Source organism: Hippopotamus amphibius, chromosome 1 (genome assembly GCF_030028045.1).
Source record: "Hippopotamus amphibius kiboko isolate mHipAmp2 chromosome 1, mHipAmp2.hap2, whole genome shotgun sequence".
Taxonomy (NCBI): domain Eukaryota; kingdom Metazoa; phylum Chordata; class Mammalia; order Artiodactyla; family Hippopotamidae; genus Hippopotamus; species Hippopotamus amphibius.
Genome location: NC_080186.1, coordinates 101,727,095 through 101,754,057, shown reverse-complemented (window position 1 = coordinate 101,754,057; position 26,963 = coordinate 101,727,095). Strand labels below are relative to the sequence as shown.

General features: G+C 45.9%; 1 protein-coding gene across 1 annotated transcript; it reads right to left on the bottom strand.

Annotated features, from left to right (window-relative positions):
• Nucleotides 1-446: 446 nt before the first annotated feature.
• MAB21L3 (mab-21 like 3) lies at nucleotides 447-25,057 on the bottom strand. The gene is made up of 6 exons (XM_057719815.1): nucleotides 24,922-25,057; nucleotides 15,976-16,116; nucleotides 12,904-13,195; nucleotides 8,728-8,906; nucleotides 8,093-8,287; nucleotides 447-3,724 (listed from the first exon to the last, which is right to left on the bottom strand). The coding sequence occupies exons 1-6, from the start codon at nucleotides 24,967-24,969 to the stop codon at nucleotides 3,491-3,493; spliced, it is 1,089 nt and encodes a 362-aa protein (XP_057575798.1). The 5' UTR covers nucleotides 24,970-25,057; the 3' UTR covers nucleotides 447-3,490.
• Between the last annotated feature and the right edge of the window lie 1,906 nt (nucleotides 25,058-26,963).

Genomic DNA, 26,963 nt, shown 5'->3' with positions numbered 1-26,963 from the left:
TGTTATTTTTTCACCTAGATTGTGAGAATACTGGTGTTTGTTTTACTATAATTCTTGAAACATTTTAGACCCTTGCATGTATGATATTTTTCACAATTAAAAAAGTGTGAAGAGGTAAGGAAGTGGGAACACATGTATAATAATTCAGGAAGATGGATAGAAAGGGGAGAAGAGAGGCAGGGGTGGTTGGGGGAGGGTGCAGAGGATGCTACAGGGAAGACGGCCCTGAGAAGCTGGCAGGCATCAGCCCAACACACATGGAGAAATCAGGGGAGATATTCCTCTATTGTAGCAAGGGTGACCAAGGAAAAGAATGGTTTATGAAATATGTGGTGCCTTTTGGGCATGTTTTCCTTGTGTTGGTTTCTAATCTCTTTCTGAAGAATTTATCTTTGGGGTAGTGGTAGTTATTAGGAATGGCAGAGATGGACAAATGAACATGAGGAGTAGGCGTCTAAAATGCTAGACATTTATTCAACAGTTGCTCCATGCCAGGTCTAAACAAAGAGCCTTGTACATCCATCGTTCTGTTTATTTCCCCCCATCAAACCAGTGAGGTATATATTCTCTTCTGATGTATTCATTTCGCAGGGTCGCTGTAACAAGATACCGCAGACTTAAACAGCATGGCTTAAATAACAGAAAATTATTTTCTCACAGGTCTGGAGGCTGCAAGCCCAAGATCAAGGTGCCAGCATTGTTGGTTTCTCCTGCGGTCTCTCCTCAGCGTGCAGGTGGCCTTTTTCCTTTGCACTCCTGCGCACGTGTCTTTTCCGCTTCCTCTGAGAACATCAGTCCTATTGGATGAGGGCCCCACCTTAATGGCCTCATTTTAACAATCACTTCTTCAAAGGCCCTAGCTCTAAATACAGTCCCATTCTGAGGTACTGGGGGTTAGGGCTTCAACATGTGAATTTTGGGTGGATACAGCCAGCCCATAAGAGTGCCCATAAAGAAATGGAGATTCAGAGGTTGAACAACTTGCCAAAGGGATCAGGTAACAGTGTAAGAGGTGGGATGAGAATGCAAGCAGATCAATTGCAGTCTCTGAATGCCAACTATTCCACTAAAAAACAGTCTGGTGCCTAGAAGAGTGGAGATGAATGATAAAGGGCTCTTAGGGAATTAAAAAAATAAAATAAAAAAATAATATATCACTCCTGAATAAAGGAGTGATATTATATTATTAGACTTTTCAGAGCTGTGCAGTCTGTCCCAGGAAACAGAATAGATGGACTGTCCTCTCATAGACTCCCTTTTAAAATCTGAGCTTTCATCAGAAAGACTGTGGTTTTTGGCCAAAATGGCAGGAAAGGCCAACAACTCAGCATCCGCTGAAGTCCTCTGTTGCTGGTTCCATTTTTGGAGAAGCCAGGTGTAAATTATGGGCTGAGGAGGGCGACACCTGCTGGGCTCTGCGGTGTATCGGAGGGAACCTGGCTCTTTTCATATGCAGTCCCCCACTGCCCTCTGCTGGCCAGCAGTAGGAACACTCAGGAATGTGCAGATAGCCCTGCTTCATTCAAAAAATACAAATCTATAGGGAAAGGTGGGAAGAATCTACTGGAATTAGACTCCTTTCCATACACATACATACATTTCAAATCAATGGTACAGTCAACACTCACTTTTTGGCATTCTGTGACTTTGCAGCTGTTTTAAAACTTGCATCAGTTTTCATCATTAAAAATATACATCTGCCACCTTCTCAAAAATGATGTTTCTCAAGATCCAAGAATATGAGAATTCGAATGCAGGTTGATGACTTAACAAAATGTTGGTTTGCTCATACTTTCATGTTTTCAAAAATTATAAACTAATTGTATGTTTGTTCAACATTTTAAAACCACGATTTCCTCTGTGATAGTCCAAGGACCCCACCACTTGGTTACAGTATTTTTGTAAAAATAATTGTTTTCATTTTCAAATGTGCCTTTTCTTTAAAAAAATAAATCAGCAGTTCACACTTTTAGAAATTATAAAGTCTGGGGGAAATGTTCTATGTAATAAAGGATTCCCTTGAATTGAGTAGCATAAATAAGTGCCAGAAGAAACTGGATCTCCTGAGAGCTCCTGGTGTGTGTGTGTCACAGGATGTGTGGCCTTGCAGACCTCGGTGAAATTCAAAATGGGCGGGCTCAAGGGCCTTCAGTGTCCCCATCGTCGTGTGGGTCACCAGACTCCCTTTACACAGTTGCCAGAATGGGCATTTAAAATGCAGATCAAAAACCCTTCTGCTTCTGGAGAGGTCAAATGTCACACATCTGATTTTAGAGTACAACACAAATTCCTTACCAGGTTTACAAGGCCAAGTGATCTGACTCATGCCAGCCCCTCCAAGTCTGCCCTTGGCCCCCGTTTCTTCCCTTTCAGTTGTTTGCGTTTTCATCCTTCAAGGGTCTCTCTGTGGCTCTATTTCAATATTCTGTTTATTTCCTTCAGGGCACTTGCTACAGTTTGTAATAACCATGTGTATTTTTTCTGTTGTTCATTTCCTGTCTTTACCATTAGGCATCATCTGCATCAAGTAAGTCCGTGTCCATCTTGCTTTTGCTGCATCCCCAGTACCTGATGAGCATATATTTATCAACGCATACATGAACCAAGTGAGCAAAGGAAGGAACCGCGAAGTGAGTGACACTGAAGTCATTCCACGCAGATTGCAGTACTGAGTTCATTCCACAAATAGAAGGAAGTCCCATCCCTGACCCACGGCACGGGAAGCAAGGAAGGGCAGTCACTGGGGTCACTGCACTTTCACCTTTCACTGCACTCCTCATCAAAACCACTCCTCCCTTCTTAGAGAACACCCGGGAAGCAGGCAGATCCACAAGGCTGGACCACCGTTCAGAAGAGCTGGAAGGCACACGGGCAACACAGGCACGTCAGCCCATCAGATGTCATCATTTAATCAGTGGTGTCGATACTGATCCTGAGTGCAAACACCGGCCACTAAGCCAACAGGTAACACTGTGTTGATCCAGCGCCTTCCCCTTGAAAAGGCAGCAGCACAGTCTGTAGGCTCGCAGCCCTGCCCTGAGGGAGGCGTATTAACAGCCCCATTTTACAAATGAAAAAACAATGAGCTTGCGGTCGCTGGGCTGGAGAACCACTCCTGGGCATCAGGCCGATGCCTGGCCTTCCAGGGGTTCTCATCTACATCCTCCCCATCAGACAACCAGAGCCTGAGCAAGAGAAAATAGATTCAGAACTCTCATCAGTTCAGAATCTATGGCTCAGGGAAGCTTGATGAGAGCTGTCCTCAGAAGAGGTAGCTAGTGGGGGCAGAAATGCTTGCTTGGCTGCAGGGAGGCCTGGACCAGACATCTTGGGGCACAGTTTCCCCCCTGAAGTGCTGCTGGATTGATGTAATTTCCTCTGCCATCCATTGCTTCTCTCTTGGGCGGGATCCTGGCCCCTGACTGAGGAACGATCCACAGGGAGGTCAAGCTTGAGTGAGATGTCCAAGAGCGTCCCAGGCAGGGCAGCATCAGGGCAGGCTGATCTGGGGGTTCTTCAGGAAGAGGGCCAGCTTCTGGGCCAGGGCATCCAGCTCGCCTGAATTGGCGTACCGCAGGAGGTTGCTCTTCCGCACGAAGTAGTGTTTCAGAAAGTGCTGGCTCACGCACTTGTGCAGCTTCCTCACCAGGCGCAGGAACGCTCTGCTGAAGACCCGCCAGTCCTTCGGGTGGGGATACTTCTCACAAGTCCAGAAGAGCACTGTCTGTGGAAGGAAGAAGTGCTATCAGACATCGTCCTGGGCTATTGAGGTGAGTGTCCTCAGGAGTGTTCCTGAGCTCATGTGGCCTTGGAGGGAGGAGACAGGTGCCCCAGGGGCAAGCAGGTTCTGCAGTGGGTTCATGATCCCAGCCTCGGGCGGGCTCTCAGCCTCCTCCTGCTGGTCTCCTATACCTGTTTGGTACTTTATTATCTCTCCACCAGAATTTCCAATGATCATCACTCTCCTTAAATCCACGATTCCCCATACCTGGCAGATGCCTTTGCCTCGTTTACAGCGAAAATGCCTCGTGCTTGCAAACCAGCCATTCTTCCTTCATTTGGCATCTTTCTCTCTGCATCCTCCCAGCCTGGGCGAATCCCTCTGCAGGGCTGGGATCTCCCCTTCCAGGAACTGTAAATGATTGAGTTCCCTCCTCCTCACTGGCTTTTAAATCTATAAAAGCTCTCCTGCTCCCCCAATCCCACGTGTCCCTCTTGCCCTGACTCTCACCTCTCTGCAAATCCAAGTTTCTGCAGAGAATCATCTTAATAATTTGTCATTTCCTCTCCTCTAATTTCCTGCCTTAATCCACTCCATTATGGATTCCTCTGCCATCAGTCCTCAAAGGCTGCTCTCCTTAAGGTCCAGTGATCCCCATGTTTGCGAAATCCAGCAGGCTTTTTCCAGCCCTCACCCCACCTGACCTTTCAGGGCAATCTGGTTCTCTCATCCACACCCTTGCTCTTGAGCCACTCTCCACTCGGCTTCCAAGCATCGCACTCTCTGGGTTTCTCTGAGCAGTACAGCTACTCCTTGGTGTGCTCACCCTCCCGCTGCCCTAAGGCTGGAGTTTGGGGGGCTTGATTCCAGGCCCTCTTCTCCCACTAAATACAGATAACTTGCCATTTCTTTTCTCTAGTTCACACTTCTCCTCTGACCCCCTTACTTGGTATCTCTCAGCCATCTGAAAGTCATCTCAGTCCATATGTCCAAAATGAACTCCTGGCCCTCCCCCACATACCTGGTGTGCTTCCAGGATTGTTTAGCCAGCCTGTTATGCAAGACACAAACCTAGGTGTCATCCCCCTCCCTCATCAACTCGAGTCAAGTCCTGCCAACCCTCCTGCCTATGTATTTCTCAATCCACCTGCTTAGCTACATCACTGACACGATCATCCTTTCCTACCACGTCTCACCCAGACCTCTGCCACAGCCTGCACCTCTTCTTGTCACCATCCTGTCTGTCGCCATCCACACTGCAGCCAAGGTGATCTTTTTGAAATGCAAATCTGTTTCTTCTTGTCTCAAATACTTCAAAGTCTCCCCATTGTTTGTTAATTTACAGAAAAACATCGTTAGCATTGTTTACCTGACAAGGTTTGGTCCCTCCCTTCCCTTCCAGCCTCATCTTGCCCTGTGGTTTCCCTCACTCTCTCCTTCTGGCTGCACTGGCCTCATTTCATGCTCTCTTCTATTACATGGCCTTTCACCACCTACTTCTTCTGTAGGGAGCATACTTCCTTCTTCAACTTGTGCAGGAAACTCATCCATCAGATCAAACTTCCCTATGACACCCATTAAACACCCTCTTCATCCCATACTTCTCATACAGCAGCAGTAGTGACAGTGGTGATCGTTTTCCTGTGTATTTTGGTGATTCCCTACCAGACGGCAAACTCCACGTGAGCACAGGATGAGACCTATTTGTTATTCACGCTGCTGTTACTAGCATTTAGCAGAGGGACTGGCCCATGGGAGGCAGTCAATCAACATTTACTGACTGAGTGAAATAATTAATGTTTGGGTTTCAATGTTGAGTATTTTTAAAATATAGTCTTTACTAAAAAGCAAAAGAACAGTTTTAGGTTCACAGCCAGATCTTGAATGTGTTTTCCTTCGGAGTACATTGTTTTGAGTAAATGAGTTGGAGATAATTTCGTGTTAGTCAAGATAACCTAGACACAAAAACACGTTTTAATTCCTCTTGTGGCTAAGCTTTTATCTGCCTAAGCAAACAGAAGCAGTTAGGCCTGTTCTAAGCAAGCCTCTGTGCCTTTGAGCAGGTTTAGGAATAAATAAGCCAATGAAAGATAAGCTCTTTCTTCACGTGAAATTGCTATGGGGGGAGGAGCCTCTTTGGGGAGGAGCCAACGACCTTCTAGGAGGAGACCATAATTGGCACGTCCTCCCTGATGCCGTTTTGCAACCCAGTCTCTTCCACTTTCCCCAGACTAAAGCCTTGGCGAGGATCCTGCACACTCAAGCCCTCCTCCAGGATGGAGTCTGATACCACACTGCCATCAGCCACATCCATCCCAGTGCCTCCACGTGAGAGAATTCTGCCCTTGGACCAACAGTGGAAGATGAGAAGACAGTCAGTACTGTCTCAACAAGTAACCCCCTTTTAAATGCTCATTCTTAAGAATGTGCAGTTTTATTATGCCGTAGGTGGGTTAGGGGAAACTAAACCAGGGGACCTTTAAGGAGTTGCCCTGAAATCCTCCAGATGATTTAGAAGCCACTGGATACAAGTAAATCCTGGATGGAATGCAGTTTTGAGGGCAGTCAAGGGCTGGGAGGCCTGTGGTGGCCCTATTCAATCTTCCTAAAATACTCATGCTAGTTAAAGTGTTTTCACCCATCCTAATTGTGGAGCAATGAAGTCAGTGGTTAGTTAAGAGTATGAGATTTGATATGAGACTCGCTGGAGTTTCCTTCTCAGCTCTGACTCTTCCTAGTATGGCCTGTGGAAAGGCAAGTAAGAAAGAAGCTAAATCCCCCAAATAAATTAGACCAGCTTCAGAAAGTACGTGTCCCCGATCCAGGAGAACAGGTGTGTATTTTTAAGGGGATGCACTTGGGGACACTTTAAGAACATTGAAACTGACGAGAAAGGCCCCTGTATGTGCAAGTGAGATGTTAGCAGATTCTTGGGGCAGGTTAGGGAGAACAGGTTATCAGGAAAGATAAGAAAGCAAAGCAAAGATGAGCGATTTTGCAGGGAAAAAGTGGATAAAATATGAAGTCATTCATTTAGATGATCAGCAAATAGTTACAGAGCAACTACTACGTACAAAGCATTGGGAGAGACACAAAGGGTTCGGTACAAGCTGCCCTTAAATAGCTTGCGTTGGAGCTGAACGAGTCACCCGGGGCTGGGAAATGGTTGTCTACTGCATGAGACGAGGCACAGGTAGGAACACGCAAGGAAGGCACCACACACCCCAGAGACCTGTGCTCCCCTGTGTAGAAAGCCAGGGAGAAGGGTGGAAGCTCCAGGACAGATCCTGGCCAGACGGGGGCTGTGCTGTCTGTAGGAGTTTGATACCTACCACCTCTCCCCACCCTGCCCCACCGTGCGCTGCACGCAGTGTTCCGTGAGCATCCATTTCACCAGGTGTGGTTGGAAACTTGAGAAAGAAGAGCTGAGAGTGTGATCAAAGGCCATCTCCCCAGGGGGAGTCCCTGATCCCCCAAGTCCAGGGCAGGTTCTGCTGCCCTGGGCCCTCCTAGAGCAACGCTCCTCTCCTCCCCAGCATTCCCACGCGGCACGACTCCCCGCACACCTGCAGACGGACCAACGTCTGTTTCCCCTGCTAGACCACAAGCTCCACGAGAGCAGCAACCACATTTCTGTTTGTTCACTTTGTACTGCCAGGTGTAGAGCACACAGCAGGTGCGGGGGCAGGGGACTGGCCGTGTGAGTGCGTGAATGCATTGGTCTAATGTTAAGTCCTCGCCCGGTGATGTGCAACCCGGAAGTTCAGGTCTGCGGTCACGTTCGTGGGGGTAACCCCAACATGTGCTGGTTTGCTCCTCTGCGCAGGGTGTGTGTGTGAGAGCGTAAGGTGTGTGCACGAGTGGCTGCACTTGGGCTACAGTGGGGACTGAGTGAGTCATAACATGAGGGGAAGTGTGAATCCATCTGAGGTCTGAGGCGCTCACAAGATTTCACCAGACTGTAGATTTCTCAGGGGCAGAGGCTGCGTGTGGTAGTTTATTGCTGAAGCTCAGCAGGAGTTCTGGCACATAGAGGGCACTTGTGTTTCGTTTGCGGAGTGAAATGAAAGAAAGGGAGAGGGAAAGGAACAGAGAGAGAGAGAGAGAAGCCAAGACAGAAAGGAAGAAAGGGAAGAGGGGAAGGGGAAGAAAGGAGGCGGAGGACAGGGACCCTGGGCGGGGATGCTGTGGACACATGCAGCCAGGGGTGTGTATCCCCATCATTTGTGAGACGGCGAACATGGACACTAGAGCCCTCCTGCTCATCACACACACCCCTGTCCTGAGTGGCTCTGGGGGCCCTACGGGGACGCAGAGGGACCCACCCAGCCCCAGCCACCCTGGCCCTCTACACTGGGGCCGCACACTCACCTGCAGGTGGTAGGACGTGATCACAGGCCTCTTCCCTGGACACCAGACATCCTCCTTCATCTGCCTCAGGGCCTGAAAACACTTCCTGCGGCAGCCCCCGTCCTCATCCAGCTGCTCCAGCAGCACCTGCTCGGCCCGCAAGAAGCTCAGCTGCCAGTGATAGTTTGAACAGGCCAACAAGCTAAACCCAAATGACTGGGGGAAGAGAAAAAAAGCGGGGAATGAGAAGGATGACGCTGGCTGGGGAGAAAGCCATCTCTGAAGTAGTCCACTAGGGTGGGGGACCTGCCACTGGGGGCTCAGAGGGAGCCTCAGGGCCAGCCCCTTGCATGCAGGCAATTAACTGGGGAGACTACGTCCCCATTCTCTCGGGCAGTGTTCTCCACCTTGAGCCTGCCCCAGAATCACCGGGAGGGCTTGTGAGAACACAGATTGCTGGGCCCTGCACACTGAGTCTCATTCAGTAGGGCCAGAGTGGGGCCCCAGGAAGCTGCATTTAAACAGGTCCTCAGGTGCCACTGCAGGTTCTGGGGATCTAGTGGAATCTCAATTTTCCTTCCGAAGCTGGTTGGTGGTCAGTGATGCTGTGGTTGGTTAAGCTGAGAGTGTTCCTGGTGAGCCCTGCAGGCTGATACCTTGATGCACTGCACTCTCTCTGCAGAAGGCCAGCGCTTCAGACACGAAGGCCACCGGGCTTTCTTGGACCAGGTGGTGGGGATCTCCACTGAGGGGGTCAGCTCTAGTTCCACCTGACCTGCGGAGGTTTCCACGGCAACTCGAACTGCAGGGCGGGCCATTAGCATGCTGACCTTACCTAGTGGTAAATGACAGACAGTAAGAAGATAAAGCTTAGCTCAACACTAGCGTTCAAAGAAGGAATCTGTGAGCTGTGGCTCTGAGCAGCTCCTTGTAACTGGTGGGACAGCTTTCAGAGTTTCAGTAGCACACCAGGGCAGCGTGTTTATGTCAACACTAGACACTTAGCTAAGTTAATATTGATAGGAGTATTGCTAGAAAATCTCATGGTTGGTGGTGGTTACTTTTTTCTTTCATCCTCCTCCCCCAAGGTTTTATGGTACCTTTTCTGAAAAAGTAACAGACTATTCCCAGAAGGCTCAACTGAAAGAGACACAGAATACAAGGAAAAGGTATAGTTTTTGCTACTGTAAAACGAAATCCAAGCATTTTTCTATAACCTCTCCATTTCACCCAGATGTCTGACCCTGTTTAGGACAGCCTCAGACACCTTATTTATTCATTTGCCTTTGGTAGAGTTCAGCTTAACCTGTCTCTTAACTAAGTCACAGTCTCAGAGATGGGATTTGTTTCCACCACCCATTTACCATCCTAGACTCAGATGGATTTATCATCATAAGCCTTGAAATCATAAAATACTTCCAAGTATGTCATAGCCACTGGCTTAAAGGGTCAAGTGAGCAGAAAGAAGCCCTCCATATCTTTTCCAACCAGGCAAAGAGAGGGAGAGAAAAGCAATGGATCTGGGAAAGTTTTCCAGCTCACATACTAGAATTCATTTCTACTTTGTTCCCCCTTCTTTCAAAAGATATACAGCAGTTTTTTGTTTGCTTGCCTTCATAATAGATAAGGATGAGCCGTCTTGAATCGGGAACTATTATTTTGCTTTTCCTTGCTCGGAGAAGGAAAGGGAAACTCATTTATTAATTGTGTTAGGCTGTTCAAAAGGAAAACACTCCTCTCCTTGGCTGGAGTGTGGTAAACAGCTTATTGTCCGGACCTCATCAGAGCCGCCCAGGCAGGAACATGACAATGTCTGGCACCTCACCATTATTTACTGAAAGCACCTCATCCCCCTGGCCCAGCTTGAGACTCTCATTTGCACTTTCACTATTAACAGTGCTGCAGAGTGAGGAGGTGAGCAAATGTTGGCACCAACCTGTCTGTCCCACGTCCTGCTTCTGCTGCTCTGCTAACTTGGTGTGTGACTTTCAGCCTGTTACTTAATCTCTAAACCTCAATTTTCTTGTCTGTAGAACAGTTAGAAAAATGATCCTAACTCTAACAGCGTTGCTATGAATATTAAGTTAAATAATCCTTGAAAGCATCCTCTACATGGTAAAAATCCACTCAACATGAGCTATTTCCATTATGGAATCTTTCAGAACTATTCTATCTAGACAAGCAAAAGGATGTGCAAATCCTCTTCTTTCTATACAAAATGGAGTTGCATATCGTTCAGCAATTTGGTTTTTCACTTAATTATGTTGCCCTGGCATTTTTCAAAACCCTGGGTGTGCATATACACACACACCCCATTCTTTTTTTAATCCTAATTTATCTTTTACTTCACTTCACTCCACCAATGAGAAATATATGTAAATGTAAAAGTCAATAAAGCATTTTAAAAGGGAAATTAAAAGGAGGGATTTCTGTTAAAGTCATGTTTTGGATTGGAGATCCCCAAGCCTACAGCCTCTAAGACATATAAAAGTTTAAAAACATTATTTGTAAGTAATGAAAGAGACTGCCAGAAAGTAGGAGAATCATTGGAAGCCGGCAGTGAAGCAGGAACACCCATCCAAGAAAGTATAAAGTGGGAGAAGTGCCGAAATACCGTGCTGGCATCAAGCCTTGGTACTGACAGCTTCTGTGTATAGAAACTGCACAGAGAGGAAGACGGGGGTCTAGTGGGCTGAGCCTGAGGCTTATGGTAAGTGGTGAGCCTCACAAACCTGGAATCAGGAAAAGTTAGATCTTGAGGAAAATTATGAACTAAGAGAAGTAGACAGATTTTCTTTTGGGCTCTGGGTAGCTGACTTAATACAAACAACAACAACAAAAACCAAGCTGTTCCCTCTGCCCTGGAATTTCCAAGGCATTAGTCACCATCCTCTGTTTAGGGCCTAAATGTTTACATCCCCAAACGATCTAGGTGAGATGGTACTTCTGAGAGTACCAGGAAAAATCAGACACAAGTCTTCTTGGAGAAACACACCCCAATACACACCTAGAGTGTGAATAATGTTGCCTAGGCAGAGGGTGTGTTCTCCAATCCGATATCAACACACCTCATTCTTTTTAAAGGCTGTGTGATTGTCCACTAGGCAGAGTTGCATAATTTATGAAGTGGATTTTCCTTTGTTAGCCATCAGATGACTTCTAGTTGCTTACTATTACAAAGTCTATTTCAGTGGCTACCCTCATGCATATTTCTTTGTGTATACATCAGAATGTATTTTTAGAACTAGAATTGTTGAATTGCCAAGTAAGCACGTTACAAAAATAAAAATGGACTAACTGCCCTTTAAAAAAGGAGGCAGCAATTTACACTTCCAAAAACAATGCATGAAAATGCCTACTTTGCCATGTTCACTCCTGCACTCAGCATGAGTATAGATTTTTATCTCTGTCCACCTACTAGGGGTTTTAATGTACATTTCTTGAAATATATATTAGATGGAGCATTTTTTACTTTTATGAGTCATTTTTATTTTTACTAGCCATGTATATTCTTTTTCTGTGAGTCATGTTTTTAAATCAGTATTTCTATTGGTATGCTCATAGCTTTTCTTACTGGTTTATTAATACTATTTTATAAGTAAGGAAATTATCCATTTTCCCAGTTTGCAATTCACCTTTTTACTCTGTGTGAACAAAATGTATGTGTGGGCAGGTACTGTAGCTTATGATTTTGGGTTGTGAGAAAATTATAATTTGAAGAGATTCATGCACCCCAATGTTCATTGCAGCACTATTTCAATAGCCAAGATGTGGAAGCAACCTAAATGTCCATCAACAGATGAACTGATAAAGAAGATGTGGTACATATATACATTTGTATATATTATATATATATATACATATATATATATATATAAATGAAACATTACTCAGCCATCAAAGGAATGAAACGATACCATTTACAGCAACATGGATGGATCTAGAGATTATCCTACTAAGTGAAGTAAGCCAGACAGAGAAAGATATCACTTATATGTGGAACTAAAAAAAAATGGTACAAATGGTTATTTACAAAACAGAAATAGTCCCACAGACATAGAAAACAAACTTATGGTTTCCAAAGGTGAAAGGGGTGGGGGGAGGGATACATTAGGAGTTTGGGATTAACATATACACACTACTTATAAAATAGATAACCAACAAGGACCTACTCTATAGCACAGGGAACTATACTCAATATTTTGTAGTAACCTATAAGGGAAAAGAATCTGAAAAAGAATAGGTATACATACATGTATAACTGAATCACTTTGTTGTACACCTGAAACTAACACAACATTGTAAATCAACTCTACGCCAATTAAAAAAAAGAAAAAGAAAAAAGATTTTGGGGTGGTCAAACATAATCAGTTCCTCCTGGCTTCCGGGTTTTGTGTTTTGGTGCAGGTCAGGGGCTCCCAGGGGCGCTGTCCCAGCACGCTGCATGCTGCAGTCATTTGGAGGGTGTTGTACTGGAAATGTGCTAATAACAAAGATCTGAAGTTTATGAGTAATTTGCTTGTTCACCAAAGGACCCAGGTTTTGAAGCTAACATCTTGGAAAGGGTGCATAAGCCCAAGACGGTCTCACCCACGCCAGGGCTGTCATCTACTCAAGGACACGGAAGTGTGTTGTGAGTATGAATTCCATTCTGTGTGTCACAGCAGAAAACAGAGCTCATTCTTATTATGGGGATTAGACAGATATAAAAGCACATGATTTGATCCTCAATTTAGGGGTGTGAGCTTCAGGAAACACCCAAGCAGAAGTTTTTGTTTAGAGCGAGATGGAAATGCCAGACATTTTCCTTGCATGTTTCTTGACCGGCTCACCTGACAGTTGACAGGTTTCAACTGCGTTTTCGACCAGTTTCCGGAACACCTGGAGGACCTTGGCGGGCACGATGTCTCCCTCGATGTTCACATCTGCCTCGTGCCACTGCCACGGGCTCTTCAGAAACTGTTCCACCTCCAGCCACTGCTGCAGGCCCTCGGGGTCCCGCAGAGGGCAGGGCAGCCGGGCGCCCTGCAGGGTGTAGTAGCGCCACCGCTGCTGCCGGGCCTCCCTGTACCCAGCTAGGCCTCTCATCGGGATTGTGATGAGGAGCTGGGCGGGGGCCAAAACCTGGGGCCAGGAGAGAGAAGGAGCGTGAGTTCACAGATCTGGGAGCAGACAGAAGCCCTCAGTGAGCCGCCCTGCTGACCCGGGCCACTCGTTAACCACTCAACCCTCAGCAATGTGACAAGGAGGACAGAGGTGCGCCCACCTGCCCGCCTGTTGGCAAAGGATTCCATCTCTGTTGTGCCACTAGCCCACTGTAACGCTTCGGGCAGAGAAATTAACTCAGTGAGGCCTGGGTTTCATGGATCTGCAAGGAAGAAGAGTGAAGTGGACTGGGAACTCTAGAGGCACCTGAAGCTTGGTGGGAAGGCGACGAAAGGCAGGGAGGGGAACTAGCAGTCACTGTGTTCTGCACACACCAAGCACTGCAATTCTTGTGCGCTAGCCTGTCTCGTGCTCACAGCCACAGGTAAGGCGGGCTTTGCTAACATTTCCCAGGTGCAAAACCTGAGGCTCAGAGTGGCTCTAGGTCTCCCCAGGGACACACAGCCAGTCAGTGGTAGAGCTGGAACTTGACTTTAGGTCTTCTGATTGCTTGTTCAGTGGTTAATTTTCTCTCCTGAGCTGGTTCTTAGTCACGAATGAATGACCCGGGATGGGTGAAAGATCTGGTATAAATTAAGGGGATGGGAGGGGATGGGAGAAGAGGTGAAAGAATTCTGCAAAGTGCCTCCCTTTCTTTTTGCTTGTACTAATGACCCATACACAGTGTTAATGACTAACCCTTACAGAATCAAAGGTGACATGAAAGTCTCTTTGTTGAGACAAGGTGAGCTATTGAGATGATTCTAAGTTTAATGGGGAAAAGCGAACCCTAAGAATCTACCTACTCTGTTTCTACAGGAACCGGGTAAGTAGTGATCAGACCAATAGTCCAAGAGATCGAACAAATTGGTCAACAGTGGGATACCACCAAAGGAAAATGACCTTTAACCACATCACATGGCAGCCCACTCCACTGTGCATGTTTTCCCTTCACTCAACTATACACTGGAGGAGCCACCTCCTCTCCATGGAAAGTTCTGACAATAGAATTCGGATAACCTTTGCCCAGGGACCTGTCAGTGAAGAATTCAGGGGTGAACACCGACATCAGCAAAACCTGACTCTGCCTCATTCTCATGGAGCAGTAGTTTGGATGCTTTAGATGATGGGTCCATACAACTTCCAGCGTCCATTGAAATGTGTTGGGTTTAAAACAAGGGAGGGGGGAATCCAAACTATGGTGTTCAAAATCTATACATTCGGGGGGACTTCCCTGGCGGTCCAGTGGTTAAGACTCTGCGCTTCCACTGCAGGGGGCACGGGTTCGATCCTCAGTCAGGGAAATAAGATCCTGCATGCTGTGTGGTGTGGCCCAAAACAAAAACAAACAAAAAAAACCCAAAATCTATACATTTTTTGAACCCACTTGCATATGAATTTGAGAACACAACTATCATGTTATTAGTCACATAAATGGTGCTTAATAAATACTTATTGAATTTGGTCCAAGATAAAACAAAAGCATTTTTATATGCCCCACTGTAACTATTTTCAAAACATATAATATACAAGACACAATGTGCATAAATGCAAGATATATTTTAAGCTATGAATTCTAAGTGAGACCACAGAAGGAAATTTCCCCAGATATAAAAGTGATGTTATGTTTATATTCCGAGTCACCGGTCTACATTTGTCCTGTTTAGGTTGGCAGGGTGGTAGAGGTGGGCAGATGATGTTCTGACACTCTAGGATCCAATCACCATTTTCATCCTGGAGTAAATTTCCTAAAGTCTGATTCTGTCCCCACATTCACAAGTCCCAGAATCTTATGGGCGGTCCTTGTGCTCATCAGACTTGACATGTACTGGACAAGCAATGGGCTTTCGTTCAGGTACTAATTCTTTTGCTTATTCATTCATTCAACCGAAGTTGAGTGTCAGTCGTGGGCCACACACCATGCTGGGTGCTAGGAAGGGAGCAATCTAGAAACATGACCCTTATAAGCAAGCAACTCACGGTCTTATGTGAGAGGTGGGGCACGTGCACATGTATGTTTAATACTTCTATGAAAGGGGTTCTTATGTGTCATAAGAAAAATCAAGAGAAAGGAGCACAGGGATTCAGAACGATTCAGAGCTTCATTTCTCTCATCTCTAAAAGGGAGGACACCATGACGTCTGTCCCACTAGGTCGTGTGCAGCGTTGGGTGAGATCACGGCTGGGAGACAAGCTGTGCCCACGCTACAATGCTGCGTGAATGCTGGTGGTCACACACGGGCCCTGGGGGCTTACAGCTCTGTGGGATTCCTCGGCAGGGACAGGGTTGCCCGGCTGCTCCTGCAGTTCCTAAGGGCCACCTCTTTCACTTTCTCCCTTCCCCCACCTGTAGCCCACGAACTATCACTTTCAACTCTTTTGTCACCAATGCCGAGTTCCCTCTACCCAGTCCCCAATCTATTAAATGGGTGCTTGATAAATGAATGTGTGCTTAACTGAACTTTAATCAGTACAGTGGAATGTGCTTTGGAATCAGAAGCTCCAGGTGGAGTTCTGGCTTTAGTGCCTCATATGACTTGATCAAGTCATTTGACTTCTCTAAGCCTCAGTTTTTATCATCTCTAAAGTAGGAATGTGGGGCCTCAACTGAAATAACATCTATGCAGTGAGTGTGTAAATGGTAAATACTAAGAGGTCTTACTAGTAGTCTTAGGGGTGTGAGTGCCTGACACATACTGAGACCACCCAGCCGTTTCCTGGCTTACTGGGTGGGTACTTAGAGCCAAGGGAGCGCTTACCTTAATGTTCTCATTGTACGTGTCAGAGTAAGGGATGGCTTGAAATCGAATGTCTTGGTAGCTGATTTCTGTGGTCAGATGATGGACAACTTTCTGCACCTCTTCCACCATCTGGGAAATCCACCGACGCCTCAAGTCCACCTGGGTGTGAAAGGATCAGCAAAGGCAGTCATTCCTGGATCAGGCTCCAAGGAAGTGACGAGACAAGGCACAGAGCAGTCAGCTCAGAAAATCCTGCCCTTCCAGGACCTCCGGGAGAGATGAACTTAGGTCTGATGACATTCGTGGGTGCCTCAGTATTCTCTTCTGAAATAGAAGCGTTGCTCAATATTCACGTAGTACCTGCTGTGTGGCATTTAGGTCCTCGGCATGACAGTGAACAGGACGACAGCGAACCAGACAGAGATACTTGCCCTCTAGTTAAAAATACAGGATATATGTATATATGTGTGTGTGTACATGCATACGTACATATACACATATATACATATGTGTACACACACGTGTGTAATGTATAACATAAGATCATGTATGATAAGTCCCAAGAAGAATAATAGAATTAGGATAAGGGACTTGAGAATAAAGGGGCTGCTATTTAGACCAAGTGGCCAGGGAAGGCTTCTGGAAGGAGGTGACATTTGAGTGAGCCCCGATGACAGCTTGGGAAAGCAAATTCCAAGACCCCTAAAGCAGGAGCAAGCTTGGCAAGGCTCAAGGGCCAGCAAGAAGGCCACTGTGGTTATAGGAAAAGAAAAAGGAGGGTGGTATGATAGGAGATGAACTTGGAAAGGATGGCAGGGGCCAGGCCAACCCACAGGGTGAGACTCTAAAATGAGATAATAATGCATGCTGTCCAGGTTGCTGAATATAAAATAGTCTAATGCACGTGAACACGTGGCAGATTGTTTCCTGTATGTCATCAGTAAACGATGGCTCCCTTCTCCCCCGCACTTGTGGGCTGACGTTTATTCTGACTCTGCTCGGAGAGTCTTCAAGACCTGGAAGGGGCTCTTTGTTAACACTGCTCGGGAGGCACCTGCAGGCTGGTGCCTAAGCGTCTCCCTCAGAGATGCTGCAGAGCATGTGTCCTGCCTTAATTATGATGATCACCTTAAATATCATGATCAGGTCTATAGTAGCTTTAAATATTATCTTCTTGCTACCAGCAGCCACCCACCCCTCTCTGTGTGTTCACCTCACAACATGTGTCATAGGAGAGGGGGCCGAGGGTAGCTTTCTTGAGCATCCATAAACCATTAAGGTTCTGCATCTTCTGGAGTGTGTAAGCGGAAGAGAGCAGGTAGTCACAGAGAGGGGCAGGTCGTGTGCCATGCCAAAAATAAAGGCAAATGCTTGTAGAAGCATAATTTAGGGTCCTCTCCAGTGCAGCACTTCTCTGATGCTTTGGGATTCAACTCCAGTCAACCGATTTTTGTTGAACATCCACTTCATGCCAGGTTCTGTGTATACCGTGCTGTCAAGAGGTCGACAGATAAGATGACAAAACAAGACCAATAAACTGGAAATGAAAATTACAGCCATTAGTGCTAAGTACAGGTTTGCACAGGCTGCTGTGGGTACACAGAGAAGGGAAATGGCATGTAGTCTGGACACCTTTCTGGAGGCCTGGTGTACAGAAGTTGTATCTTGAAAGGTTAGGAGGAGTTAGCTAGAAAGAAAAGGTTGTTCTAGAAAGAGAAAATGTAGATACCTAACACAGGTAGCACAAGGCGAGAACTGCAATTGTTTCTACTTCATTGGAGCAGACGTTGCCTTGGAGGAGGATGGTGAGGTGGGAGAACAGTGAGAGGTCTGGAAAGTAAAAGAAGAAGAAGAATTACAAGAACAAAGTCAACAGTAAGTGGCTGAGTGAGATAACGTCCGTAAGAGTTTGGCAACTAGAACAGGACCGGGATGTGTTTGGGGAAATGGTGGGCGTCAAGCCAGACGGCAGTGGGTTTAGAGAGAATGGAAGACGTGCGAGTGAACTCAGAGGTAAGTGACTCCTCCAAGAAGTCTGGCTAGGGGAAGGAGAAAACGAAAACAAGGACAGAGGACAGCAACACGTTTTTTCAAAAGGACACACACATTCAAACATATTTATGTGCTGAGAGAAAAGAGTCAGTGGAAAAGGAAGAGGCAGCAGAGAATAAAACCCCTGAGCAAGGGTTTCCCAGCCAGGAAGAGTTGTGAAAATCCAGAAACCTGATGAGGACCTCGCCTCGGTGTGTCAGAGGAAAGGAAGATGTGTGCCAATGCAGATAAAAGCATAGAGATTTCCTGCCTGACACCAGCAGGAGACAAGCCGGTGTGCTGACAGGTGGAGAGGAGGAAGGCGGGGTACTTCAGGGTGACAGACACTGGCAATTGCTTCTCCAAGGGACGAGGGGCCATTTGGCATGTGTAAAGGTTGCCAGGCAGTACCAAGACCCAGCTATGCATCCACGAAGCTGTGGGATACCACCGGGCTCAGTTATAAGAGCTTGTCCAGTACCTGTCGGCCCTCCAGGGGTAACAGAGGCAGTGCTGAGATTAGAGTTTGCTGGCGAGATCTGCAGTAGAGCAAGGGAAGCGGTCAGTGCAGGGCCATGTTTTCAAGCCTGGGCAGAGAATGGATGAAACCAACTTGGTAGGTTAGGGGACATGGGACAAATTTAGGGCCAGACGTCTGATCAGGCATAGTGGGAAAAAGTAATATGAGGGCTAGCTAAATAGAACATTGCAGTCAGAATAGTTGGGAAATAGTAATCTCAAATAGTTAAGTTCTCAGAATGTGTTGAGGACTGAGGCTAACTTCCCAAATCTTCCAAGTCCACTGATATGAGCGCATAGAACTTGACTGTTAGTAACACAGCGGTGACTCTATATATGCATATACATTTTCTTTCATGTGTTAATAAACTAATGAAAGATTCATTACCACATGGATACGATCAAATAATTTTTAACTGATAAAGCTTGAGAGAAAGTGTGTGTGCGTGTGCGTGCGTGCAAGCATGTGCATGAGTGTGTGTATGTGTGTGTGTGCCTATTGGAAACAGCTCTTTATTGTGAATCTCATCTACAAATCATGCCACCATTTGAAGGTAGAATTTTCTCACTGGGCAGGACAAGTTCAAACACTTCTTAGAAGACACCTATAATTTCTTATTCATTATTCCTCCTCAGGTCCTTGTTTTGACTTCTGAAGATAAAAGTCAGAATAAGGAAATACTTTTCTGGGCCTCGAGCCACTAATTCTGGTTTTGATTTTCTTTATCCATCACTTTTGTTGCAATTTAAAAGCAGGATCTTAGAACTGGGAGAGTCTCAGAAATCATCTTGTCTGATGCCCCTTTATGGAAGGCCAGAGTGACAGGGTGGCCCTCCTAATGTCACATTGGTACTTAGCAGTATGCCTAGACCTATCACCCAGGTTCCCCAACTCTTCTTTCTGTCACACTGTGCTGCACCCTCAATTAGAAGTTTCAGAAATAATACCTACCTCTATCCTCTTTCTGAAACTGACCGTGCCCTCAATTGGGAGTTCAGAAAATAACAAGTCCAAAGTCTCTGTTCACCTGGGCATCACTGACTGTTCTGACACCCCGCAAGCACACAAGGGTGACACAGCAGGGGCCGGACAGGGACGCAGGGCTTTACCAGAGCTGTGGAGGGGGAGGCCCACCTTGGACCCACCCTGGACAGGCCTGCCCCCACGGCCCAAGCCACTGGAGTCAAGTGGGAGCTGCTTTCTTGTTGTGTGGCAGCCCCTTCCTGCCTGTCTCTGGATACACTTTCTGCCATGGGGCTGGGCGTTTCCCAGGCTCAGTACCACGTACCTCTTGTCACTCCCATGGTCTAAACCACCACCCGGACCCCCGAGGCTGTTTCCCTTCACTTGTCCTGACCATGGCCTAGTGATGTACAGCAAGAAGATTCCCTTTCAGGGTGTGGAAAAGCAGGGAATGGGGCCTGAGGCAGCAGCTTTACAGGCAGTGATCTTGGTGAAAGAAGGAGGCTCCACCACAAGCAGAGACCCGTCGCCAGCCCCACCTCAGCATCCCTTTGTTGCCCCTCAAGCTTTAGGAAGCAAGCTAAGATACGAATTGCAACCTTGAAGCAGTCTTGTCAATAAATGTATTTCATGGCAAAGCTTTGAAACAAACTTAAGGGGGGAAATGTGATCGTTTAAGAAGATGGATCAAAATCCATTCAGTCCAAACTTTTTTTTTTTTTTTTTTTGGCCTCACCGCCGCAGATCTTAGTTCCCCAACCAGGAATCGAACCTGGGCCCTAGCAGTGAAAGCACCAAGTCCTAACTACTGGACCACCAGGGAATTCCCCCATTCAGTCCAAATTTGACCTCCATTGCCTGTTTTAAGTTTTATTCACATCCTCTGCTGATTAGATCAATGAACAAAGGTGTGTTTCTAAAGAGAAGCATTTGTGGGTGTGACAGAGCAAAAGCAGAGATGAATTATGGTCAGTTAACAGGTCCATGATGCTAGATGTGGTTAAATCATCTACCCCAACCCCTGCATTGCACTGACCCTGGAAAAATTATGCCACACTCATTAGCATGCAGATTTGGTCACTCTAAATGGAGTTTACGCAAAAACAGTCATCAGAGACTGTTGGCACCCTTAAGGCTGCCATCCATTTTCTGTGGGCCTCCCTCCCTCCAGGGCATGTCTACCTGCCCACACACAGGGCCACCTCCCCAGGCGCAGCATCAGGCCAATTGTTGCCCCACATCATTTGCTACTATTAATAGCTCAAGTCTGTGAACAATTTCCTGTTTCAAATATAAATTATTGAGAATTCAAGGTTATTCCTTACAATAACAACGATCTGACTCACTTGCATTCCCACATACTCTCCCAAGAGAGACGTAGGGGTGTACTGAATAGCATGCCAGGCATGCCACAGAGGCCTGGCCACACCCATGAGCACGGGGCCAGGGTGAATGCCAACCACGAAGAGTGCCACTAGGGGACAAGGCCAAGAGCTTCCTTCCAGACAACAGGGAGTCAGACTTCTAATTCTGGAATTGCATTCACCCCAATCATCAGTTTATAAAAGTCGCGGTGGGGGGCAGACACTGTCTCTGTCTCCCAGGGGTTAATAATTTAAAGGCATGGAGACTTACATTCAGTGATGCAGGAATTTCCCTGGTGGTCCAGCGGTTAAGAATCTGTCTTGTAATGCAGGGGACACTGGTTCGATCCCTGGTCTGGGAACTAAGATCCCACGTGCTGTGCAGCAACTAAACCCGCGCACCTCAAAGAAAGATCCTGTGTGCTGCAACTAAGACCTGACTTGACTCATCCAAAAGATAAATAAATGAATATTTTTAAAAATTGTATAAAAATAAATTTTTTTTGAAAAAAATTCAGTGATATATACAGGTAAGACATCACATTCCCCATCTTTTCTGACTCATTCTTCCATGAACCAAATGCTTGAGCCCCACAGGATACTTGCAGCTTGCATGTATAGCAGAAGCCATAGCAGCAGGAGGACTGTGGAGCTAAGACTGGTGAGACGTTGCTGTGTGCAGGATACTTTGTAAGCCTTAGCTCCTTGGAACGTCCCAATAATCCTTTAAAGTGGATGCTATGATAATCCCCATTTTACAGAGAAGGAGACGAGTTCAGAAAGTGTAAGTAATTTACCCAGGATCCCAGAGTCAGTAAGTCACAGAACAGGAATTCACACCCAGGCAGTGCTCTTGTTCATAACCACTGCACTGCTCTGCCTCCCCAAGGATGAGGCAACTGGGAAGGAAACCCCCATGATCTGTTTGAATGGGGTTCCCTTAGCTGGAAGTCCTCTCCTCAGCTTGTTTTTTGTTTTGTTTTGTTGAACTTCAAAAAAAAAACACCTTAATAGTTTTAGCCTCTTCTTTTGTTTTTAACTTTTTATTTTATATTGGAGTACAGTTGATTACCAATGTTGTGGTAGTTTCAGGTGTACAACAAAATGATTCAGTTATACATATACATGTATCTATTCTTTTTCAAGTTATTTTCCCAATTAGGTTGTTACAGAATATCGAGGAGAGTTCTCCGTGCTATACAGTAGGTCCTTGATGGCTAGCCATTTTAAATACAGCAGTGTATACATGTCAATCACAAACTCCCTGACTATCCCTCCCCCGACCCTGCCCCCCCACACCACCTCCACCCCGGTAACCATAAGTTTGTTCTGCAAGTCCGTGAGTCTGTTTCTGTTTTGTTAAATAAGTTCAGCTGTATCTTTTTTTTAAGATTCTGCATATAAGTGATATCATACAATATTTCTCTTTCTCTGTCTGACTTACTTCACTCAGTATGACAATCTCTAGGTCCAGCCTCAAGAAACTAAAAATAGAGCTACCATATGATTCTACAATCCCACTCCTGGACATATACCCGGAGAAAAACATGGTCCAAAAGGATACACACACCCCAGTGTTCATTACAGCGCTGTTTACAATAGCCAAGACACGAAAGCAACCTAAATGTTCATCAGCAGAAAAATGGATAAAGATGTGGTGTATATATATATATATATATATACACAATGGACTATTAGCCATTAAAAAGAATGAAATACTACCATTTGCAGTAACATGGATGGACTTAGAGATTGTCTCTTCTGCTTATTAAAACCCTATGCATTACGCATGTGCTAAGACTTTGCCTTCACTCCTCTTTCTGTGAGATGCCCCTCCCACCAGAGCTCACACTCTGCTCTTCTCGTCCAGCACCCTGTTTAAAACTCTATGTAGCCCTTGTGATGTGAAGCATTTGCCTGTCTGCATAGGGAACTTCCTCCTTTTCCCTTTGGGGTTATGTGCAAAATCTGCAGGTGCAATAGGGCCACCCTTAAAGGTACCCAAACACAAAATTTCTCTCTCACTGAGCGGGCCCCATCTGGACCTGTCTTTTGGGCACTGTGTTTTGCACTGTGTGTGTTTATGGTAATATAGAGGGTTTAGCAGAGGAAACCCTGGTTTGGTTTTAAAAAAGAATAGGCTGAAACCTCAGCACCTTCGCTAACTGTAGAGGTGTTTAATCAGCATAAGCTCTGCTGCTTCCTCTGTTAAAATGGAGGTATTATGCATGTGTCACAGAGCTGTTGATTAGAGTAAATGAGACCCTGTAGGGCCTCAACCCGCCAGCACCTTTAACACGCATCTTGCATTATCTTCAATGAGCCCTAAAGATACTTCTGACCGCATATGTGCAATGATACTATGTGAATGTCAAGGGGAATAAAGATATCCAAGACATTGTTCTTCCCTCTGGAAACTTCTAAGGAATGAAATGATATCATATTTAAGTTATCACCAAGATAGCAACAGGAAAGGTGTCCGGAGTCAAGATACAATTGATCGTCAAATACACATGATCAGTGATCATTATGGTGGGAGTTCATAGGAAGGCAAAGGTTTGTGCTGGGGTGTCAGATAAATCTTTCATGAGAAAGCGGACTCTGAGCTGAGTTTAAAGGATGAGTAGGAGCCAGAAAAATGAAGAAGAGACAGGATACCTCCCCGGGTAGCGGGAAGAGGGACGCTCTGGCCTGAGATCGTCTCAGAGCTCAGTTCTTGTGAGACAGGAATGTCAGACTGACCCATCTACAGGGGCGGAGTAGGGGACACACGTGAGAGGGAGGGGTGGGGGGGCAGGTGTCCGACTAGTCCCTCACTCTTTCTTTAAATGTTTCAGCTTTAAGGGTGGCTCTGTGCCTTAACAGCTTCATCTGTCAGTGGAGAGGCTTAACTTCGTTAACATTTCCGGTCCCTTCCGACTCTAACACCCAGCAGTACTGCAGCCTCCAGTGGGACAGACACTCAGCTCTGGCCCACGGGGCTGCCAGGTAAGAAACTGTGACCTGTGGTCGCCGGACAGCCTGGGAAGATGGAAATCTGGATTTCTACGCCAACAATCGCACAATGTGGAAATGTGTGTAACAAACCTGAAAAAGTTTTAAAATTCTCTGCAGGCCAAAGAAAACACTCGCACAGGCTGGATGCAACCTAGAGAGCTTGTGTTTAGAATTTCTGCAGTTGTAGATGCAGGGAAACAGAGGGTAGAAACATAAAGGATTATTTGAATGCCAGGCCAAACTACTTGGACGTTTTTCTTTCAGAAAACACAGGACCATGGGGGAAATGCCAGCTAGCACCCTTTCCACTTACAGCCCCCAAAGGGAGCAATCATTTAGTTTGCTATAGCTTTTATAACATGTTTTCCCCATTTATCTCTCTTAATAGTTTTGCCTAAGAAATCAACTTGACTTATCACTATAATAATGAACTCTGCTTTGTTTATTCGTAAAGGCATGAAAACCCTAGACTAGTCCCTAACTCTTTGTTTAAATGTTTTAGTTTTAAGGGTGGCTCTGTGCCTTAATAGCTTCATCTGTCAATGGAAAAGCTTAAATTAGATAATATTTAAGGTCTCTTCAAGTACTAACATCCTAAGAGCCTATGACCCTATAGAGAAGAAATTAAATTAGTTTGTAATTGATATGTACTAAAAATATAGTGATAACACCTATGTATAATAATCTAGCAGTGTTACAGCTGTCTAAAAGCTTTCTTATTTACTCTTTTTCAAAGATCCCACTAAGAGCCTATTATTGCTCCCATTTGACAGAGAAGAAAACTGAGGCTCAGACAGGTTAAGTGCCTTGTTCGTGACTACCCAGAGGCATCAGTGGCAGAGCTGGAGTTCCAGCCCAAGTTCTAACTCTTCGTTTCACATTCTATACCCAGCGTGCCTCTTGCACTAGAACCTCAAAGAGAGGAGTGAAATTTGATTAAGTCCCTGAACGCTCTTATGGGTGATGGTCTTGGGTTCCTGAGGAGCATTTTCTGTATCTTTGGAAACAGCCTGAAATCCTTTCTGCATCAAGGTTGGTGGGGTGGGAGGAGCGGAAGGGGCACATGAGAGAACCCCGTAACTGCCTTACCTTATTCAGTAGGCAATCTTCTAAGTCTCCTTCAGTTAGGGATTTCATGGCTTCTTGGTCAGTTCTGAGTGGAACAGCAACGTTTTGGTTTGTGTCTCAGTGGAGACAGCGCTTGTGCGTAGCTTTCCCAGTGAGGTTAGTCTCTGGGTGCTGAATTTCTCCGGGAATGTGTACGTGTACCAGAGACTTGCCTTCTCGATCCTTCAATCAGGCTCTCATTTCCAAATTGTGAGCATCCATCTTTCATCTTTTGGGAAATTAAAAAAAGAAAACAGTTAAAGACGGAGAGTTGATGAAACTGAATTTGAGTCCCACCTAATTTTACTCTATTTCTCTCTATTGACTGATGCTTTGACTGCAGGACAATTTTCCTAGTTGCATTTCCCACTCAAACACTCAAAAGCTCCATTTGAGACAGAAATGCCCTATAGTTGGCTTCTACCTATTCATGCTCTTATTCTAACACTAGATGCACCTTTGAGCTCGGTCTCTTATATCTCCTCGTTCTAATCCTGTTGACAGTAAATATCCCTTGCCCTCCAATCCAGAAAATCCCGCAGATGGATTTCCCTTCTTTACAATAAACAAATAAGAAACTTCCAAACAACCAGCACCCATCATTATGCCTACAAACAAGTGATTAGGACATAACAATTCACGTGTGGAAACACACACAGACACACAGGTATGGACACATACAGGCACAAACACACAGGTATGGACACACAGGCACAAACACACACACACAGGTATGGACACACACAGGCACAAACACACACATACATAGGTATGGACGTGCACAGGCGCACACACACAGGCACACCCAGGAATGGCCGGGCAGGACAGGGATCCTTCTGCTCACCTGCTGACCTTTAAATATAATCCCCCTCTTCCCACCTGAAAGCCAGCAGTAAAAATAAAGTCAGGGTAAACAGGCCCCTCAAGAGTCGAGGAAACACTTACGTCTGGTTTTGCCAGCAAAACCATGTTGGAAAACAGCTCAGGCAGCAAATTCCCAGACTGGCTGGCTGGGGCTAGTTTTATTACAGAAAAAAAAAAAATTCACAATGGCTTGATCTCCCTGAACCTAGTAAACATCAGGGTCTGCTATCAGATGATCTAAAGAAATTACAGCACTTCTGGGAGCCCAGCTCAATTTGGAGCAATGTTCCAAAGGCAATGCCTTTACCAAACCCACCTCTGAGTGCTGAGCAACCATGCTGGGCGCCTGGGCTGGTTTGCATTCTGTAACCACAGTATTTGCATATCTTCCCGAACTTGGCACCATCTGAAAGCCACATTGGCAACATCTGAAAGCCACATCAGAGCTCTGGCTGCTTGGCACTCCACCCACCTCACTAATCCCAGTGTTCTTCCAGCTTCTACAGCTCTCCTCTGGGAATCTGTAATCTGATATAAACATGGTAAAGCCACCCCTCCCCAATGCTGCCTCGATTTTTCATTTTCGTCTGTTAGCAAATGCTCCCGAATATTTCAGAATCTTCTTCTTTTGCCTTCTCTTACTGCTGGTCGGTGGTTCCAAACTCTCGGGTTTCACAGACAGACCTCCCTCTGAGCCTCTCCCTCTGAGCTTCTTGCAATTTAGAGTTCTCTTTCCACCTCATTTTCAACTTCACCAGTGTCCTCCTCTTTTTCCCAGGTGTCCTTGCTTGTGTCCTTACTTCCACTTCCCTGTAATCATTAACGTGGGAGTCCCTTTCCTCTGGTGGGGCATTTCCTACTATTCTAAGATCATCCCAGACGCCCGTCATCAGATGCACAAACTTTCATCCTTTTGTGCCTGTGGCAGCCCTACCTCAATTGCTTCAGTACCGCAGCTGATCAGAATGCCAAAAGTGGCATTCTTCTCTCGTGCTAGGGTCCAGTGACACTTGCCAGATGTGAGCGGGGAAAGCAATGAAAGGGCCTAGAGCCTGGGAGAGGAAGAAGGTGCACATGTTCAGGATGGCTTACTAGAGTCTAATTTTACCTGGATGTTGTACCAGGGAAACAGAGCGTTGTCTAAACACAACCAGTTGCCT